We start from the raw sequence: 21295 nt of genomic DNA, 5'->3' as shown, positions 1-21295 counted from the left end.
CCCCGCCTACCAGAGACACTAAGAGGGGTGTGTGTCCAAAGATGACCTTATATTGTATAGGTTGATTCATCTGGCATGTGTTGTCCCTTTTGGGATCCCGCTTGGTGGACATAATGGCCAACAAGTATCAAGCCAGTTTTGCTTCAATCACAATGATGACCTAAACCTGTAAAGTAAACGGAAATACACTTGCTAATTTTGGAGAAAATTAAGGAGACACCAGTGGGGTGTTGAGTAAACCTACCCCAATGCCCCCAGTTAATATGGAGGAGTCAAGTTTTCGCAGTTGTGTTGGTTTTGTTTTGCAAAACTGCAGCCCCACTCTGCATACCCCATTCCTTCATGTATATAGTCCTCACTCTCCACAATGGCTATCTTCTGCTTCCGCTGTCAGAGGCAGTGCGCCTCTGATTATCATTTGCTGGGGGGTCAAAGGAGAATGCTGTTGTGCTCATGCTCTGCTTGCAGGCTTCCCATGGGCGCAGAATAGGATGCTGGACTTGATCAGTTTTGTGCTGATAAAGTGCGATAAAATAGTGAGTTCAGCTTCATGTGCAACATACTAACCTGTAGCATATTTTATTAAGCAAGTGGGACCCGCAACGAAGTCTTGCAGTGTGGGGTGCTCTTGTTCAAGTACCCCAGAAAGCAGCTCTGTCTCTTTGGTTACTTCATTCCATTCCCCTTCTCCCGTCCTGTTTTCTGGGTCCTCCACTCCAACAGATACTCCACGTTCTGTGGCCACTGACCATGTGTAGTCCTGTTTTGTCTCTCACACACCTCAGGTTTGCGGTTTTTTTTCTGTTGTACTGCTGCAAACCTTGTGTTCCTCCCAAGTGCCTCCTCTTAGCGAACCAGAACTGGACCACCCACACATCAGAATCAGCACTCACTCCCCAGATATCACTAGTGAAGAGGATAGCAATAGAGTCTTACTTCCTGTCTGTCCTCCCCCTTCTTTGCAGGCGGTCAAACAGTTGCTGGAGCTGCCTCTCAACCTCGCAGTCGTGTCCCCGGCTCACACGCCCAACTGGGATCTGGTCAGCGACGTAGTGAACTCCTGCAGCCGAGTTTACCGCTCCCCGAAACAGTGTCGCAACCGCTACGAAAACGTCGTCATTCCAAGAGAAGAAGGGAAGGTGGGTGTAAGCCGAAGTAGGCAACTTTCTTGCACACGCTTTAGGGAGTCAGAAGCATAAGCAAATCCTTATGAAATTTGTAAAGAGAGGACCCGTACTTGTGATACTTTTCTCTTTTGGATCGTTTTACGTGGCACTCTTTTTCCTCCCTTTTTTTGTATTTGGAAATAAAATAAAATTCGGCAATGTGCTATAGAGTTCTTGCAACAGCCCTGTGAGTTAGGCCAGCATTTTGCCCGTTTTACCAATGGGGAGTTGAGACTGAGACATAGTGGCTTGTCCAAGGCCTCCCGGCATGCGTTCCCCCTCCCCCTCTTTTTTTTTGGGTTGATCAGGGTACTGACCTCTGATCTCCTGGGCCTTAAGCCTCACCCTCTGTCCACTTGTACCACACTGGCTCTTATAGAGACTTTCTATTTATGTCACTAATCTAAATCCAAACCCATCGCAGAAAGTCAAACTTTGCTTCTTATTTTACAGCTTATGTATGAAGCGAACCCTAAGAAGAAGACAAAAAGCATTTATAAGGTGTGCACTTACAAATTGTTGTTCCAATTCAGACAGTCTGGTATCTTAAGCATCAGCAGAGGTGGACACAAGATGAAGTAGGAGATCCATATTTGAGTCCTGATTTGAACGCTCAATCAGCCATTTAAAGCCTTCCCATCTATTTCGCGTTGACGCAATAGATTGTGGCGCCAGGCGACCTTTGTCTCAAAGATGTGATTTGAAGAGTGATTTCTCACACTTTAGCCAGCTTGAATTAAAAAATAAAAAGTGTTTTGTCCACCTCCCAGAAATGCCACCTCATTCCGCATGATTATTATAATTAGTACCTTTTTTTTTTTTTGAAAAAAAATGTTTTGTTACTAGCTTTTTTTTACTTTTCATTTTGAAATCTGATTGCTTTGCAGACATTTAATGAATTAATCCCTGCAACGCCCCATCAGGTAATGTATCACCCCCAACTTAACAGCTGCAGAAGCGTAGTTGTAAATTAGTTGTAGTAGGGTTAGAGGTGATAGCAGCAAATATAAACAGCTTTCCGGAAACCAGACCGCAAAGGGGCAAAGTTGGGTGCCATGGAGAAAGAGCTTTTGGCCTCAAGTTACAGTTCCTGCTAAACTTCTTCTTCTGACCAAGATAATCAAATTTAGGGAAATATTTGGGATGTTGCCGATTAACATGGCATTTGTCGGGAGACCAGTATTACAGTGAGTGTGTGAGAGAATGCACATGTGCATATTTTTATGTGCACCTGGTGAAGGAGTACCTGAGGAAGTAGCATCACTGAAGACAAGCGGGTGTGCACCTGATCAGTGGCTCAGCTACTTCAGACTTCTGAAGTCCCCCATGCATGTTGCTCTGTGCTTTCCACAGAAGAGCAGGGTTAAGTAAGTACAGGAAGCAAATTAGTGCTAGCAAGTCCATCTGGCAGTGTGTGGCCGATATGGTCTGATGTGACAGTATGGCTGGTTAGGCAGAATAACTGCCCTAAGCTCTCTGGCCCACTGACTTGACTGCTCTGACATCTTAGGAGCCCAGGGTAGGTGAGCTCCGGGGCGGGGTGGGGGGACCAAAATGGGGAACGAGCCATTTTGTAAAAACAAAACAAAACCCGGCGCCAAAACAAAACCTTTGGCACTTAATCAAAGAAAGGGAGTTGTGGGGTACCCAGCCAAGCTGCTTCTCAGTGGTGCAATTTGACTGGTTCAGGCCAGGTTCCCTGTTTCTGGTCCCAGTCAGCCCAGAGTTCCTACCTGCCCCATGGAATAGGGGGGTCAATAATGAGAATTATTCAGCTGCTCAGCCTTAATCTTCTGGCAAGTGGGAGAGGCTTGTGGGATTGGGGAAGAGTGAGGGTGGGCTGGAGAAGAGGGAAAGAGGAGAGTAATAAGAAAGGGGGTGGAGATGAGACAGAATCGTTTTGGAGTGTGGGGATAAGAGGTCAGTTGTTTCAGGTTTGTGTACACTTCAGAAATACTACCCACCAGGACCTCCCAAGTGTTCCTAATTCTCCAGTCTCCATTTTCATGATTATATAAAATGGGAAATTAATCTGGTATTATTTTTCTTTCCCTACATTTCTGACACTTGAATCGGCAGCTTACAAACTTGGTACCGATGCAATATTTGGCACAACCTATTAGCCATGGTTATAAGAGGGAAAGCAAGCCACATATCCCCCTTTGCCTCCTGCCCACCTCTTACACATGCTCTCTCTTCCTTTTCTGTTTCACGGCTGTTTATAGAGCAGGTTTATCTCTGCACTGATGATGACAGCGCTAACCATGGTTGGCTTTAACCAGAGTTTGCAAGCCTCCTTCAATCTCTGTATACAAAGCTAGTTTGAAGCCAGCCGTGTTGAGCAATAATACAGATATTCATTTGTTCATTCATTAAATACATCTGTACAGTGCCCTTAATTCAGTAGATTCCCAATAAATCCAGGAACCATCTACCCACACCGTGTTTAGCTCTGAAAAGCAAAGGAAGAGGGACAAACGTGAGAAATGGAACATTCAGATTCATGGATCACCCTGCTATTGGGATTAAGCTCTAGTAGTTTATAATCGTAGTTTGTGCTTTACTTGTTTCTTAGTATTTGTGTACTTAGTATACAGTAAGCCTGCAACTTATGCATTTAACTTGTGTGCATTCAACTTCATGTGCTTGGCAAAAATAGCAAATTAAAAGGGGGGCAGAAAGGGAGTGAATGTCGGGGGGGGGGAGAGACTTTGGCAGTCCCACCTGTCATTGAATCAAATGCGATTTTGGCTTTAGGCGCAGTCCCTGGAACAGAAGCCCTACATAAGTTGCAAGTTTACTGTACCAGATCTCTTACGTAGGCAGAAACATTACAGAGTCTTGTATTGCGCCTTGTAAAACTTTGTTGTTCTTTGTTCATATTTAGACAAAGAATAGCCGACCACTTCGAACAAACCAGCTCTATGCCCAAGATGAGGGCTCCACGCACACCCAGCTTTACACTAATCATTTTGAGATTATGAAAATCATTGCTGGGAAGAGAAGCCCACCGATCAAACCCTTGTAAGTTCATAGGGAAGAAGCTCCTCTTGCAGCCGCTGCAGTAAAACTATTCTATACAAAAGCCATTGCAACAAAAACAACAGAGGCTTGTGACACATTGCAAGTAGCTTTTTATGGCATAGCCTTTTTGTGGACCCTAGTCCAGTTCATCAGGTGCATGAAGTGCTGTCCTTGAGTTAACAGGTCTTGAATCGGGTGGATGTGACTTAATAGCAATGACATGAGAAAAAAACTTCATCCAGTGATTATTCCATATTTAATTTGGTTAGTTCAGAAGACAGCTGTTGATAGCACAAACGTTGTGGCATTGGGTAGCCAATTAACACATGTAATTGACAAAAATCCCATGTGTTTTCATATTGTCTCCAATGGCAGTTCTTCATATACAGTGTATTGATTGTAAACAGAATAGAAATCTGAAGTCCACTATATAATTCTTCCTTGGGGTTCTTTGCCAAATGCAAATATGTTGTGTTTTCTTAAGGTCAAAAAGTGTTCTGGTGGATCTGTCAGTGCATGTGTTGGTGCCGTGACTTTAGAATATACAGCACTGCTCCTCTCTTCAGGAGTATTCTTTCTCCCTTCCCCTCCTCGGCCACCTTTAAATAAAGGGGCATTTTGGAAATGTGTTTCTTTGACAACAAATGTCCTCTTGGGTTGTATTTCAGACTTGGTATGAACCCTTTCCAGAAGAATCCAAAACACACTTCGGTACTTGCAGAAAGGTAAGAAGCTTCAGGTAGGAGGGAGGGGTGTGACAGGGCAAGATTAGCACCCGCCCCCCCCCTTCTTTCTCCAAGCACTTTAAGCAAAGAATAGGGAAAGGATGGAGTTGATCAAGGGTCAGCAAACTTTTTCAGCAGGGGGCCGGTCCACTGTCCCTCAGACCTTGTGGGGGGCCGGACTATATTTTGAAAAAAATAAAGAAAGAAAGAACAAATTCCTTTGCCCCACAAATAACCCAGAGATGCATTTTAAATAAAAGCACACAATCTACTCATGCAAAAACACCAGGCAGGCCCCACAAATCACCAAGTGATTCATTTTAAATAAAAGAACACATTCTGCTCATGTAAAAACACGCTGATTCCCGGACCGTCCGCGGGCCGAATTTAGAAGGCGATTGGGCTGGATCCGGCCCCCGGACCTTAGTTTGCCTACCCATGGAGTTGATCTTTTTAGCAGAGACACACACATACACAGAGAGATGGTCTGCATTGGGTGCAATCCAGCTAAAGCGAAATGCTTCTAAGTCCTTGTTGATATTGCTGGAAGTGATTTTAAGCATGTGCTCAACTCTTCCATCAAAATCAGTAGGCCTTAATAAAAGCTCTGGACTTTTGACCAAATGGTGCCCCAGTTCATCCCCCTTCATAATTTCTAATTTAGTTCGTTCCTCTTCATTCCCAGCGGCATCAACTACGACAAGCCACTTCCTCCCATTCAAGTTGCATCTCTCCGAGCAGAGCGTATCGCAAAGGAGAAGAAGGTACGTTGTGAAGGAGATTCCAGTTCCTGCGCCGAAACAGTGAGTCGGGGGATGTTGTTTGGTGATAGGTCCAGTCTCACTCCTCCCCCTCCATAGTGGGGATGAACTAATGTATATGGTATGCTGCAGCTATTTGAAATATGTGATATAAAGGCTTTGAATTGACACTGTAGGGGCTTTATTCACAGTCTAATCTGGACTTAGTTCATTTATGAAATTTGTTGTTTTACCAGCACGGCTGGTCTCTCATTGTGTTACCGGTTCGGTTTTTTTAGGGCATGTTCTCACGTTCATTTTGCCAGTGCGGCTGGGGCAGTAATATTGAAACTTGGGAATAGCGTCATGGGTGTATCTTTCATTCATCATGTGATAAGTGTCTCCCATGCTTCTTATTTTGTTTAGAAACAGAAGCTGAAGTCGGGTGGTGGTGGGAGGGTATGATTCAGACTGGGACAGCAGTGCATGGGATTGATCTTGTCTCCCTGCACCATTATTTATTTAAATATTTGGAAACCACACTTCCGTACATAATAATCAAAGGTGCCATACAGGCTAAAGACACAGCATTGCAATAAAAATGCCAGACAGATCAGTAAGAGCGGGTTGGCACAGAATATGAGATTTAAAAGCATGCGGGGGGCAGGCTTTATGTTGGGGGGGGGCAGAACTGAGTTATCTGTGAAATGATTGGTCAATTAAGTATTTTTTATTATTTTCTTAATGGGAGGGGCAGCTGCCCCCCTGCACCCCCTGACTACGCCCATGTTTGAAAGGCCCGTCTGAATAATACAGTTTTTAGAAGACATCAAAAAAATGAACAGGGATGTCTCCTGCCAAACTTCTATTGGCAAGGAGTTCCACAGGGCAAAACCCGCCACACCAAAGACTCGGTCCCTGATTAGGGCAAGCTGAACCTCAGGGGCATGTGAAACAAAACAAAGTGTCCCAGGCCTCAGTGGCCAAGGTGGACCGGAAGGAATTCCTTGCTGTAAATCCCCCAAATCTCAGCTATTTACCCCTCAAGTAAATTTGTATTTTGGGGCAGGTCGGAGGAAAAGATTATTGGGAAATGGCACGTGGAATTTTTCTGTACCACAGTCCCAAGCTGGATTGGGGGTTTCTCTGTTGATTCCGAGGACAGGAGAGACTATCCTGTGATGAACCTGTTGCTTGTTTGGGGCCACTGGCGCTGCTGTATATAATGGGGTGGAAGAGGCATCTGAACAGCTATTCCCAAGTCTTTATATATTTTTCTCCCCCTGCCCCCCACCTACATTGGGAAAGGTAATATGAAGATCTGCCCTAAAGAACTGACACAAAATGAAGGGACTGGACCTTGTATATAAAGATGTCAAGTCTAGGCAAATTCAACATATCCACCTGTTCACAGCCAATTGAAGAGAGGAGCGTGAGAATGGCTCGCCTTGTTTGGGATGCTTTAATCTGCCCTTTGAACAGGAACCAACCGCTTTTTCTCCTTCCTTATTCCCCAGGCTCTGGCTGAGCAGCAACGGGCCCAGCAGCAAGCTGGACCTCAGCAGCAACAGCAGGCCGGCCAGCAACAAACACAGCAAGCGGCAGTACAGCAAGCCCAGCCTCAGCCCCAGGCTCAAGCCCAGGTAGTCCAGCAGCCCCAGGCTGTGGTGCAGACGGCTGTTACCACTGTGGCAAACACTGCAGTGCTGGTAAGACACTCTCGAGGGGTTGCAAATAGCCACTGGCCCAGATGCCTGTGGGGAGTGGAGAGCGTGTCTGGACTGATGCAGCAGTTAAGCTATGCGAGAGTCTCCTCTTATTCCTAAAACTCAAAGGACGCATAGCATCATAAAGTGTGGGCGAGGCAGGCTAAGAAGTGTCATGACAAGCCACATTTGCAGGGGTTCTTGTGGGCTTGTAACTTTCACGGGCAAAACTGTGTGGCTGCATTCTTGTTTTAAGACCAGCATCCTGTAGCGCTACAGGCACAGGCAGTGACCAGCCTTAACATCAGGCACATCCATTTATATGCTGACTGTTTGTTTGACCCGTGGCAGCAAGGATGTTACCTGCTATAGGCTGGAAACCATAACCCTGATTTTCTGTAGGGAGGGAATCAGATGGTTATAGGCTAAATTCATGTTTGGTACTTCTCCTCGCCCTGCCCCCCCCCCCCCCCAAAGAGGACCTGTTATTTTTGAAATAAGTTTTGGATTTATAAGCAAACCCACTCCGTTTTTTTTTTTTTATTTTTACTTTTTCACTTGTGCTTACATTTATCATTGTGTATTCTGCGCTAAATCCTTAAACCAGTTAGAAACATAGCTTGAATATCCATGGAGATCATTTGGGACTCTGGCTAATTCTCAGAAAGCTGTGTCACATATGAGTAGATAGCTTCACGACTCTTACATGGTGCCCACATTCACGCATAATGCTGACATTTCTGGCTGCTTCAGCCAGAGCACACACAAGTTTCCATGGCCCTTTTCCATTCGCTTCACTTCGCCTGAACAAGTCAAGATTTAGCACTTGACTATATTTTCCAGCTGCTTCTGAAAATAGGGCTAATGTCTTCCAAACAAACCAGGATAGGAAGCCATCATTTAAACTTTGCATCATATCCTGGCTTGTTTGGAAGGCATCAACCACAGGTTTGGGGTTCATGTGCAATGGGGAACTTTCATTAAATGCCAGCTTTTTAACTAACTGCCGGCTTCAGAGGTTTGCGAAGAAGTTGTGTGCAGCTGCACACAGCTCCTGCCACATCCTGGCCACATTGCATGCCAACCCTTCCACGTCCCGGTATGTTTCTCTCTTTAACCAAAATTATCTCCTGGCCAGGCTGGCACAATGAAGACCTCGGTGACTGGGACAAGCATGCAGACAGGTAAGTTGCACCTCCTGTAGTAAAGCATTGTGGGTGGTGGAGAAATGACTATGCCCGCCTCCATTGCAGGCCCAGACTGACCTTTTGGTTTTGTTTCTCAGCTACAGTGAGTGGGAACGTTATTGTAAATACAGTGGCTGGGGTTCCTGGAACGACCTTTCAGCCAATCAACAAGCGGCTGGCTTCGCCTGTGATACCGGGATCCCTGGCGGTGAGTATTTTCAGATGCCCAGTGTGTCACTTTCAAGCTCCCAATGAGGGCAGTGATTTCAACCAGAGTCCAGTGGTTCTAAGCAAAGTGTGTGTGCGGATGCAGTTTGATTATAGATAGGGGTATCTGGAAAAAATCCTACCCTGGAAGTGGGATTCTTTACGACGGCGAGGACAAAGATTGGTTTGCCAAGATGTCTTGAGCTTGAGCCATTTGGTCAAGGATAATCTTAACTTGAGAGCTGCGACAAATTACATCTTTCTTCCTTTCCTTTAGACCGCAGGAGGAACGGCTACAGCCCAGGTGGTACATACTCAACAGAGAGCAGCTGCCACACCTGCTGCATCTGCAGAACTGGTGACCATAGCATCTACCCCAGGGGTCCGAGCAGTGACATCGGTGACAGCGCCAGCGGTTGTCACTACTAACCTGACCCCGGTCCAGACCCAAGCAAGATCCTTAGTCACTCAGGTTACGCCAGGTAAAGAGTGTACATTTTGCATAGTCTGATTTTTTTTTTTAAAAAAGGCTAAATCTTACCTATGGGATACTTTCCCAAACTGGTAGTAACATCTGCTTCTTGTTTCTAATCCTCTGCTGACTTGACCTTGCGTGGGTTTTAACACCAGCAGCAGCAGCAGCAACAACAACAATTTATACCCTGTCCATCTGGCTGGGTTTCCCCAGCCACTGTGGGCGGCTCCCAACAGAATATTAAAAACACGATAAAACATCAAACATTAAAAACTTCCTTAAACAGGGTTGCCTTCAGAAGTCTTTTAAAAGTCAGATAGTTATTTATTTCCTTGACACCTGGTGGGAGGGTGTTCCACAGGGTGAGCACCACTACCGAGAAGGCCCTCTGCCTGGTTCCCTGTAACCTCAATTCTCGCAGTGAGGGAACTGCCAGAAGGCCCTCGGGAAGCTAGACCTCAGTGTCCGGTCTGAAGGATGGGGGTGGAGATGCTCCTTTAGGTATAATGGGCTGAGTATATTATATTTAGCCCGTGGATGGGGAGCCTGCAGCTCTCTAGATGGTTTTAGACTCCAGTACCCATTGTGCCTACCCACTGAGCATGCTGGCTGGGGCATCTGGAAGGCCAAAGGCTCCCTGCCCTCAGTTAAATCTGTGGGGACCTTTTCAACTCGAAGGGCAACCTCCCCGGAGCGGGGAGCGCATGACAAGAGTGCTGAGGCAGAGACGAAGGAGGACACCAAGGTAAATGCTGCCTTTGTACTTACCTCATTTCTGCACCCACTCCCATACCCCTCTCTATCCCATATCAAGGCAAGCCAGAGGCTTTATCAGAGTTCAAGGACACGTTCTAAGCTCTCTCAGAAACTAGAAACTCTGAGGCAGGGTGTGAAGCAGGGCCAAGCAAGAGTGTGGCCTGGGAACAGGGCTGGCCGAGTAGGGGGGGCTGTTGATGACTTGTAAATTGTGCCGCTGAAGCTTTTTGCTGCTTGTTACTGGGAATTGTTTTGTGAAATCTTTATGAATTGCATGCTGTAGGTTTTATTCCTTAAAAACGTTGCAGGTCGCTTGGAGGTGAGTTTTTTGTGTGTGTAATGAATGGCTAGGAAGTGTAATCAATCTCCTTTTCTTCTTCTCTTCCCCCTGCCCCCAGCAGCTCCAGCAGGTGTGCAGTTGTCGGGGAAGGCTATCAGCCCGGCTCACTTCCAGCTCCTGCGGCAGCAGCAACAGCAGCAGGCGGCAGCAGGCCAGGTCCAAGTCCCACAGGCCCAATCACCAGCCCAGATTAAAGCTGTGGGGAAGTTATCCCAGGTGAGGGAGAGGCTCCTCAATTTGTTAGCATTGGTCGGAGCGTTGCATTGCACCCTATCCGCACTATGCATTGAAAGCAGCACCATGCTGCTTTAAGAGCCAGAAAAATCCTGGTGGCCCTCCAAGACCCACAGCAATTTTCAAGTGTTCAGGGGGTGGGAGTTTGGGGAACTCTGTAGCTTGGTAGAAGAGTGGTGTAAATTGGGCATATTTGCATCATGGAGTTGCGGGGAAGGGCAAGGAGTTTGCCTGAGTGCTGAAGCCCTGCCTCTATCCCCTAGAGATTTAACCTGATCCTCTCTCTCACTTCTGAGATGCTTTGCCCATGCACAGCTGTCAAGCATATCTTTACAGTCATCAGAACTGGAAACCTGCTCTTTGAAACAAAAGATAAAAGCAGGGGCTCTGGGAAAGGAGGCTCCCGCTCTCAACACCAGATTCTGTATTTTTAGCTCTGTCGCTTCCATGGAATTCTAGCATACACATAGCGTTCATGTATTTTTGATAACATGGCATTTGATTTTACACCTGGACCTAATATATATATATAGCAGCTTTCTCCAACCTGGGGCTGATGGAGTTTGCAGCCCAAAGCATTTGGAGGGCAACATAAGAACCTGCCTTATACTGAGTCGGACCTTTGCCCTGTCTAACTCAGTTACTCCCTGTGTCGACTGGCAGCGCCTCTTCGTGGTTTCAGGCACAGACTCTTTCCCAGCCCTATCTGGAGAAGCCGGGGATTGCACTAGGGACCTTCTGCATGCAAGGCAAAGACTCTACTGCCGAGAGCAACCCAGATGGGGAAAGGTGCAGGGCATTACGTAACATGCACTGTGTTTTGAGATCTATACGCTCAGCCAGGGTGGATAAAAATCAAGGATTAATTTTAAAAAATAGTAATAAATAAATCAGATTTTTTAAAATTTAAATCGGATTTTTAAAATAAAATGCTTTTGGAAGAGAAATCTTTCTAAAGATAGTTTTCTGTTTAAGTTTCATTATAGGCTATTCATCAGGAAATAAGGATTTGTTTTATGTTTTTCATGTGTGCTAAAACTCAGTCTACTTTTTTTTTTAAAAAAAAAAACCGTTTAACCACATCAGTTAACAGACATGAATACATATGCTATAATGTTATTGTTTTAGTTAAATAAATTGTTTATTAAGGAAATGGTTATTTTTCTCCTTCCAATAAAGTACAGCAGAAGAGTTGTCCAAATATAAACAGTTAACTTATTAAACCTCACAGTAATTTCATAATTATCTGTCTAGGTATTTATAATAGTATAACCAAATCAGTAATTTTTTATATAACTGTAAAAACTACTCTGAAAATTTATTATTCCAAAAACGAAACCTTCATCTGGTTGTAAATATTAAGATTATACCAGCAAGAATGAATCTTTCTGTAAAAAAATATGATTTAAATCAAGTCTTACTGACTAGTGATTTAAATCGTGATTTAAATCGATTTGATTTAAATCAAATCCACCCTGCGATCAGCAAATCTTGCTACTGTATCAGAAAAGAAAAACTTTGGTTCAAATTCTCTCCTGGTATCAGAAGCCGTTTAGCAGAGCCAAAAGTCGTGGTGGTGGTACGATGTTGTGTTTCTCCTTTCTCTCTTCAGGAGCAGCTCATCAAGTTACAGAAGCAAAAGATGCAGATTCCCCAACAGCAGGCCGCCCAGCAGCAGGCCCAGCCTGGAGCCCAGCAACAGGCCTCTCAGGTTCAAGTGCAGCAGCAGCAGCAGACCCAGCAACTCACGGCCGTCGCAGCACCGAGGCCAGGGGCGGTCCTCACTGGCACCACCGTCACGAACCTCCAGGTTGCTCGCCTTGTAAGTCAGCCTTGGGGATCCTGCAGAGGTTAACAAGCCAGCAGAAATTTCAGTTAGCCTGGCGCTGGTGGGATGGTTGGCAAAGAGGAGAGACTGGGCACAAGCCACCTCCTCTCTTTCTTTTGGCTTGGCTAAACGCTGCCTGCTGTGTGTGGGGGGGGGGGGAGAGCTCTGCCCTTCCTCTGCTGGCTCATTCACTCTCCTGCATGGTCTTCTGTACTGGCTGGGCAAGTTCTTTAAATGCATTTAAGCCCTGGACTGGCAGCCACAGAATTCTGCTCAGCTACAGCACTCTTCATTGTGAACACAAGGTGAAAAGTCTTTCTGGAACAGCTGTCTTCTTTCTCACAGACAGTATATATTTGGGAAGCAGACCGTTCCCCACTGTTGACCCCTAAGCGACTGACATTTAGAGGACACTGCTTCTGAACACCAGGGCTCCATTTAGCCGTCATGGCTTCTGGGGGTCAATGGAGCCTGCCCCTCCTCCATGGATTTGTCTTAAGCCCCATTTGAAGCCATCTGGGCCAGCCTTCTCCAACCTGTTGTCCACCAGGTGTTTGGGACAACCACCATTTGTTCCTGTCCATTGGCCAGTTGGGCTGATGGGTGTCATAGTACAAAACTTCTGGAGGCTGCTGGCTGAGAGTTGGAGTGTAGCAGAATCCGGAGAGCCACAGGTTCCCCATCCTGTTTTAATCCAGGGGTGGGGAACATTTTTAAAGTTGAGGGCCACATTCTCTGGCAGAGAACCTTCAAGGGGCTACATGCTGGTGACGGGCAGGGCCAGAGGCAAAAGTGGCCGGAGCACTTCGTACGAACACTCACAAACCTTTCTCTGTTCTGCAAGCAGGGCAAGCGAGAGGCATTATCAGAGTTCAGGGAAACGTTACAGACAGGCAAAGTGTCTCGAGGAGGGTGTGAAGCAGGGCCAATGAGGGCCTGAGTAGAGTTCCAAGGGCCAGATAGGTTTCTCCTTCCTGTCTCATTGCGTTGCCGTTCTGCATTCCACCAGAAATAGTCAGGTCTCCTCTCATACTTGTGCAATAATCCCAATTCCTTACTGCTCAGACTCGTGTTCCTGCTTCCCAGCTTCAAGCGCAAGGCCAAATCCAGGCACAGGCACCGCAAGCAGCCCAGGTGGCCTTGGCGAAGCCTCCGGTGGTGTCTGTTCCAGCTGCTGTAGTGTCATCTGCAGGGGTCACCACACTCCCTGTCACAGTTGCTGGGATTAGCGTCGCTATTGGACAGCCACAGAAAGCAGCAGGTGTGTCAATCATTCTTCTTAACCTGTGTGTGTGAGAGAGAGCATATCAAACTTCCAGAAGAAAAAACCCGAGCTTTCATTTTAAGTCTCTTTTCTCCCTTCTCTCAGAGTGATGTTCAATATGTCACTTTCTTTTTCTTTCTCTTTTTAAAATCAGAGACTTACTAATGCCTAAACTGTACCATGCTTGTGACAGTGAATTCTCCAGTTGTCCAAGGACTTGGGATATTCAGTGGGTCAGGGAATCAAACAGATTGCAGACTTGCTTCTGTGAAGCAGACGGAAAGCTGTCGGTTTAGCTGTAGCATAGGAGCTGGTGGAGAACTGGCAAGAGGTTTTATTTCTATATCAAAAACTTGCCCCCTGCTTCATCCCAAGATGATTTAGGTCGAGATATGAAAACAGTAAGAGATCAAAACAAAAAACACAGCAGCAGAATAAATACATCCCAGCAAAAACAAAAGAGCAGAATGAATGCAAGTTGCACAAAACACCTGTCCATTTCAAAGACTTTCCTGAGGAACTATATGTCATCTTGGTACCTGAGGGACCATAGCTTCCCAAAATAGCCCTCCTCCTCCCCCTCTCTCTAAAACCACCCCACTTTGGGTTGTGCTGCATGCACACAAATTGCTGCCCAACACATTGCCTGCAGTCATCCTGCTCCAGTCAGGTCGGCAAGAAGAAGAAGAGTTTGGATTTGATATCCCACTTTATCACTACCTGAAGGAGTCTCAAAGTGGCTAACATTCTCCTTTCCCTTCCTCCCCCACAACAAACACTCTGTGAGGTGAGTGGGGCTGAGAGACTTCAAAGAAGTGTGACTAGCCCAAGGTCACCCAGCAGCTGCATGTGGAGGAGCGGAGACGCGAACCCCGTTCCCCAGATTACGAGACTACCGCTCTTAACCACTACACCACACTGGCAAAGTTGTGGGGACGTGCTAGTGGAGGGCAGGAACAGCAGTGCTGAGGAGGAGGAGGGTGCTCAGGTTCGCAGTGCTTTGGAAAAGCCCCTCCAAAGCACAGCTGCTCCAGAAACTTGGAAGGAGATGAGTAGGATCATCAATGGGCATCAGAGGCACTTACCTCCAAAATTCAACAGGACCCCCAGGTGAAGGCCTCATCCTTCTGGAAGCTGGCTTGTGTGGCTACCACAAATGTCAAGTTTGTTTAGTAGCCAGGACAGGTGGGTCTCTGACTACTGATAAAAGAGCAGTAATGGGGAAAGATATGTTGAAGGAGGAAGGACTTCAGCAGGCACTGAAAACACAACAGTCTAATATTTAACAGGAAGGAATTCCAAAAAGGTATTTCGGAGCATCATTGTAAACAATGTCTCAGAACTTGCATTGTCCAGTCTTTTAGTTCTGTCCTTCATATCCTGCACAGGAGGACAGACTGTGGTGGCTCAGCCGCTGAACGTCCAGCAGCTCTTGAAACTCAAGCAGCATCACCAGGCAGCCCAGCAGCAGAAGGCCATCCAGCCTCAGGTTGCCCAAGGACAAGCTGCTGTTCAGCAAAAGGTACCCCTCTCCGTTCCCATTACTGCCTTTGCAAACGCTGCATTACCACTAAGGTGGGAAACTGGATACTTTGGCTATTAGAAGCATGCTAAAGATGGAGGAATGGCCTGCTGTTATCACCAACTCTAACCTGTAAGTAAATTGTTGCAGTAGAGCACATCTGCATAGGGCAAAGATTTGCATGTACTTAACCATGTCCTGGATTCAGAGAACTCCATTCTGTTTGTTACGTTCCATATCTTGCCTTTCCCCGAAGGAGGTCAGGGCAATGTGCATGCTTCCACACACCCCTGTATCCTCTAAGCAAGCCTGTGAGGTAGGTTGGGAAGAGAGGTCGTGACTGGCAAAGGTCACCCAGGGATTTTCCTGGGGAAAATGGGGAATCGGAACCTGATTCTTCCAGTCGTAATCTGACATTTTTAACCAGTGCGCTGACTCGAAGAGGTTGAATGCCCTATTTTGCCCTTTCAGATAAATGCCCAGCAAGTCACCGTCCAGGCCCAACAGCAGACATCACAGCAGCAGAAAGTCTACGCTACGCAGCCGGCCATTAAGGCACAGTTCCTACCAACGCCGATTTCTCAGGCCCAGAAACCTGGTGGAGCCCAACAAGTCCAGACCCAAATACAGGTAAGGCTACTGTGCCTCTTCCCCTCTCTTTGACGAGTATGTGATATTGGTACTCATACAATAAGAGCCTCTTCCGTTTCCCTGCCAGTTGTTCAGTATCTGTTTCTACCGAGTTCATCCCTACATCAGTCGGTGTGGAACCCACAGACACTGGCTTATGTCAAACATTTGCAGAATGCTGGATACTTTTTAAATGACAAACCCCTTCTCCCCCAACGTGTTGTTCTTAAAGGTTGCAAAGCTCCCACAAGTGGTCTCGCAGCAGGCAGCAGTAGCCAATATTCAGCAGGTGGTGTCTGTTTCCCAACAGGTAAGGTTTGTGGGATCCCACATTTCAAACTTGCATGCATTTTTTCAAAATCTTGAGCGGGGAAGTGTAACTTCTAAAATTGCCTTTAGAAAGGATTGAACCCTTAACAAAGTGTGATGTTCACTAGCAAGCATTTCTGTTTACCTCTTCCCCTTTTTCTCCCTCCCTGCACCCCTCAAGGTTCAAGCTCAGCCGCAGACGGTGACTTTGTCCCAGACAACAGCAGGACAGCATCAGGTCCAAGTCATCCCTGCCACCACCGCCACCGCTCAAGTGGTCCCACAGAAACTGGTCCAGCAGCAGGTTGTCACGGCAGCATCTCCCCAGATTCAGGCAGCCGGCGTACAGAACCCATCCCAGGTTCCGGCATCGTCCGACGGCCAGACTCAGCAAGCAAAAGTGCAAATGAGGACTCCGGTCAGGATAAAGGCGCCCAACAAACCCAGCTGAGTCCATAGTGACCTCACAGCAGTGAGCAAAGGAGGACACGCTGTTTGTGCTTCCTGCAACCTGGCAAATGCTGGAGCCTGCAGACCTGTTTGCACAGGAAAAACTTTGCCGGCAGTCCCTTCACCAGAGAGCCTCTCCCCGAAAGCTGCAGGCGCACTTTGTGACTCTGATCCTGTGTGAAGTTCCCAGGAAGGCTGCACGTTCAAACCATACGCCGTGTAAATATTTAAAGACTTGGATCTCTGCTTGTTTTCATAAGAGAGATAATCGAAGAGGTTGCTCTCAAGTATCCGTAGAAATCTGCATAGTCTCGCATATCACCATCACTGCCATAGGGAAATCCTCTTTGAGTGGGTTTCAAATGACTAAAAGGCAATGCTCAGTCAATGGCTGGCAGAGCAAGAGTCCTCTCCACTTGTTTTGAAGTTGAGTTGTGACAAGCCCTTCATAAGTTGGCTGGGAGTAGGGATTTGTTAGACGCTCTCTCCAGAACATTTAGCCAATAAATGTGAAGATTTGTAAGTATCTGTAATTATGAACCATATTTCAGTCTCCATTTTTGTAAGTCCTTTTTTTAAAAAAAACATTTGCTAGCTGTGTGTCAAGTTGTGCGTCCTGTTCCCTTCCCCAACTGTACAGTGTTTTTTAAAGCACTCACCCATAGGCTTTCACTCTCATTTTCCCACTTTTAAGGTAAATAATAATCCAGGCATGTGTCTTGGGGAAATAAATACTATGTGATAGTATCTGTGTGTTTAATTATTACCCATTGTTTCTCTTCCTACCCCACTTAATTTGTAAAAAGAAAGGTTTCGTTAACAATTGATAAGCAAAAACGGTTCATTGCCCTTATTTCTCGCCTGGAGCAGCCAGACTAGGAGAATGCTCTGGTATTTTTTTCATTGTTGGGATCTGTTTTAAATGTCTCTGCTTTATAGGAAGAGGAACTGAAAAATTTCAGTCTAAAATCTTTAGTTGTGTAAAGAATTGGATTTAAATGTTTTTGTGCTCTTCTTTTACCAAACGATAAGAAATGAAATCTTCATGCGGGGCATTTGTGGGTTGCTAATTTTGCAAATTTTGCCTGCCTTACTAATTTTTGAGTTCCTGAGCAACTGTGAAAGAATCAGGGACAGCAGCTTCTGACTCCCTCAACCCCCCCCCCCCAATTCATGGCAAAATATCTTTGCCATGTGTTAAAAACTGACACTGCTTCTGGAACCTCAGATTGTCTGCTGTTTTAGTTGCTATGCTGCACAATGTGCCATGAGAACAAAATGAGATATTATTAAATGCTAGAAAGAGGACCATGGTTTGCAGGGAAGTGATATATCTGCATGCTACACAACTGGGGTCCCAGTTTTGGTGGGGTGGGGGTTCTGCCGTTCTTCTCAGACTACAGAGCCAGCCCATGACTACAGAGCCTGCCCAAAGCTTGTGGGTCACAGTGGGCTCTGTGTTAAGCTCTCGTGGATTGTGGCCAACGTAGATTCCTGTTCTGCATACATGAATTATTGGACTGCAACTGTTAGAGAGCACAGGCAACGTTTTGTACCTGCAGAGCCCCTAGCCCTTTCATTTAAATTCAGTTCCCTCTTGCAACATGCCTGCTTTTCTTGGAACCTCAGTTTTTACAATTGTCAGTTGTGTGTGTTTGTTTGTTTTGGGTTTTTTTAATAAAAAATAAGTGTTTGTACATAAAAGAAGTAGAGACAGATCAACCCTCCCTTGATAGCTTTGTACTATTACGTTTGTTGGTTTGTGTTTGTGAGAGCTGCTATTACACAGGCAGTGGAAGAATTAAAATGCAAGCTGAAGGCAACGACAACACACAAAAAAAGATGGTTGGGAACCACTTGGAATGTCTCTTGTGTTAGCAGAGGGCTCGCCAACCTGGTACCCTTCAGATGTTATGGACTACAACTCCCATGAGCCCTCACCAGCCGAGTTGGCTGGGAACCACCCAGAATATTTCTTGCGTAAGCCTCTTTGGAGATGAATGGGTCATGCATAGAAGCTGGTTCCTGGTAGATCATTGCGCCTATTTCATACTGTATACTGATGTCCATCCCACCCCCCTCCAAAAAGTGTAGTTAGTTCTGGTTTTACTTCTGAAAAAAATGTTTATATCTTTATTATGTGTATAAATGCAGTGGGGTGTAAATGTAAACAGAAAAGAAAAAGTAAAGGTTTCTCTCCTCCCCCCGCATTTTTTTTGACAGCCTCTGTGTTTGGTTTTGATTGTGTCAGCAGAAGCAATGTCTATTTCTACAGACAGTGAAGATGAAAATTAGACTCTTCCCCTGTCTCTCCCTCCTCTTCCCTCCCTCTCACAAAAAAAGTGTGTTAGGAAGCCGGTCTAATTTGTAAATATCTTTATGAACATAAAACATTTGTACTTGACCAGTAGGATTGTAAGGACTTGTGATGTATCCTACCTGAAGGTGTAATAAAATGTACATTTTTATAACACATGGCTGCCATTATTTCTTGGGACTTTTGTATTTTGCATTGACCCCTTAGGATCTGCTTCTTTGCTACAAAATATTAGTTCCTTCCCCCCCTGGAAACCACGAGGGAAGGGGAGGCTGATAAAACCCCAGAAACTTTAAAACAGCTTTGCAGGTTCAACCTTTTATCAAGATGCATCATCCTAGAGGTGACAAACAGGAAGAAGTTGAAATTAGAACTCCATGTGCACTAATGTCAAAACAGAGACATTTCCCCCTACTCCAAAATAAATAGGGAGAGCGAGTCTTGAAACAAAAGGAACAGTTGCAGTATAGGCTAAGAGCAAGACTCTGACACTGATCTAGAGAAGAAGGAAAAGTTGCATTGGGTACTTTACATAAAGGTAAAGGGACCCCTGACCATTAGGTCCAGTCATGACCAACTCTGGGGTTGCGGCGCTCATCTCGCTTTATTGGCCGAGGGAGCTGACGTACAGCTTCTGGGTCACATGGCCAGCATGACTAAGCCGCTTCTGGCGAACCAGAGCAGTGCACGGAAACGCCGTATACCTTCCTGTCGGAGCGGCACCTATTTATCTACTTGCACTTTGACGTGCTTTCAAACTGCTAGGTTGGCAGGAGCAGGGACCGAGCAACGGGAGCTCACCCCGTCGCAGGGATTCGAACTGCCGACCTTCTGATCGGCAATTCCTAGGCTCTGTGGTTTAATCCACAGCGCCACCTGCGTCCGTCTATTGGGTACTTTACCAGGGAGTAAACATCACTTGAGTTTGACCAAACTGCGGGAGGCAGTGGAAGACAGAAGTGCCTGGCGTGCTCTGGTCCATGGGGTCATGAAGAGTCGGACACGACTAAACAACAACAAAACATCACTTGAGAGAGAGGAAGGCAGACCTTGCCTTGTCGAGGGAGGGAGATGCTTCTGGAGGGGCAGTTGCCAAAAGAGCTGAGGGTTCTGGTATTTTGAATGTAGATATAAAATAGTGTGGGGGAGGGAGTATGTTTAGTTACCTAATTAAATTAATGACTGAGCAGGGCTTTGAACATGATTCACCCAGGTCAGAGTCAATATTCTAGCCAAGGCACCAGAGTGCAGGGCATATGGGGCTTGTCAACCTGGGAAGGGAGCCCACTTGGGAGGAGGAAAACTCTGACCCTAAACCTCTGCTTCCTTGCGGGATATATTTGGGGGGAGAAAAGGCTAAGGCGTAAATCTTACACATCTGGAGTGGAGTCCCTAAGATGGTTGGATGGCACCTTGTACACCTCCTGGTGCCAAACGTATTTCCCCCCAGTTTTCAGGGTTTTTATTATTTGCTTTTATTAAAAGATTTTCATGGATAACAAAGATGCACATAACATCTCTGTTTTCAGTTCATAGAGTCCTTTCTACATGTCAGTTACACTCTGTGTGAGACATTGCTGTCAAAGGGGAAGGTATCCCCAATATACGAAATACTACAAAAGTATTGCTCTGCTGTCCTTTGGACCTTATTATCAGTGAGGTCAAGAGGGGGCTCTTGTCTCTGGGCATCTCACAGGGAGGCCACTTTCGAGTTGCTAACACAGCGGTTTGACTTCACCTCCAGAGGCTTACTCCATTGTCTGCGAGACAGATGTCGAAACGATAGTCTCCTACCAGCCAGGCCAGATCCCTTAACGCAGAGGAAAGTAATTCTAATCATCTGTGGCCATGTTTTTCCTATGCTTTTGGTGTCTAACCTATGTAATGTCTCTCAACTTCTGTCAACACTTACTGTGGTAGCCCTGAACCTGAGATCAGGATACCTGAAAGACCAGCTGAGTTCTTAAATCCCAGCCTGGTCACAGAGCTCATCCTGGTGACAAAGGCCCGACTAGCCTCACTCACTTCTTTAAGTGTAGCTTGATAAATCTCCCCAAGTGTGACAGGGATGCATCCTGACACACTTTTATTTTTAGTACATGAAAATTGTTACACAGTATATACTACAAAACTGTAGAGTTGGAAGCGACCCCGAGAGTCATCTAATCGACCCCTGCCCCGGCAATGCAATCTTTATTGTTGGGGTTATAAGATAAAAGGAGTGGGTTGGAGGATATTTTTTATTGAATTTATATACAGTGGTACCTCGGGTTAAGTACTTAATTCATTCTGGAGGTCTGTTCTTAACTTGAAACTTCTTAACCTGAGGTACCACTTTAGCTAATGGGGCCTCCCGCTGTTGCTGCGCCGCCAGAGCACGATTTCTGTTCTCATCCTGAAGCAAAGTTCTTAACC

At 46.0% G+C, this 21295-nt stretch overlaps 1 protein-coding gene across 21 annotated transcripts in view; it reads left to right on the top strand.

Moving 5' to 3' along the window:
- The window catches only part of EP400 (E1A binding protein p400), a 73550-nt gene extending 54516 nt beyond the window's left edge, over positions 1 to 19034 (top strand). For 8 of the 21 annotated variants that reach the window (XM_080984990.1, XM_080984989.1, XM_080984988.1 and 5 more), the window contains 17 exons: positions 966 to 1139; positions 1620 to 1667; positions 2054 to 2089; positions 4054 to 4190; positions 4859 to 4915; positions 5601 to 5718; positions 7173 to 7364; positions 8500 to 8545; positions 8647 to 8756; positions 9033 to 9237; positions 10385 to 10542; positions 12173 to 12382; positions 13454 to 13649; positions 15041 to 15174; positions 15646 to 15804; positions 16037 to 16114; positions 16295 to 19034. In XM_080984990.1, the coding sequence (XP_080841116.1) occupies positions 966 to 1139; positions 1620 to 1667; positions 2054 to 2089; positions 4054 to 4190; positions 4859 to 4915; positions 5601 to 5718; positions 7173 to 7364; positions 8500 to 8545; positions 8647 to 8756; positions 9033 to 9237; positions 10385 to 10542; positions 12173 to 12382; positions 13454 to 13649; positions 15041 to 15174; positions 15646 to 15804; positions 16037 to 16114; positions 16295 to 16564 (2328 nt within the window). In that variant the 3' untranslated portion in view covers positions 16565 to 19034. The remainder of the gene's footprint in view (positions 1 to 965; positions 1140 to 1619; positions 1668 to 2053; positions 2090 to 4053; positions 4191 to 4858; positions 4916 to 5600; positions 5719 to 7172; positions 7365 to 8499; positions 8546 to 8646; positions 8757 to 9032; positions 9238 to 10384; positions 10543 to 12172; positions 12383 to 13453; positions 13650 to 15040; positions 15175 to 15645; positions 15805 to 16036; positions 16115 to 16294) is intronic. The other 13 variants (XM_080985002.1, XM_080984992.1, XM_080985003.1 and 10 more) reach the window with 8 other exon arrangements.
- Positions 19035 to 21295: the final 2261 nt, after the last annotated feature.

The sequence above is a fragment of the Podarcis pityusensis genome (assembly GCF_964106645.2).
Source record: "Podarcis pityusensis genome assembly, chromosome: 16".
NCBI classification, from domain to species: domain Eukaryota; kingdom Metazoa; phylum Chordata; class Lepidosauria; order Squamata; family Lacertidae; genus Podarcis; species Podarcis pityusensis.
This window is presented reverse-complemented; position numbering and strand designations above follow the sequence as displayed.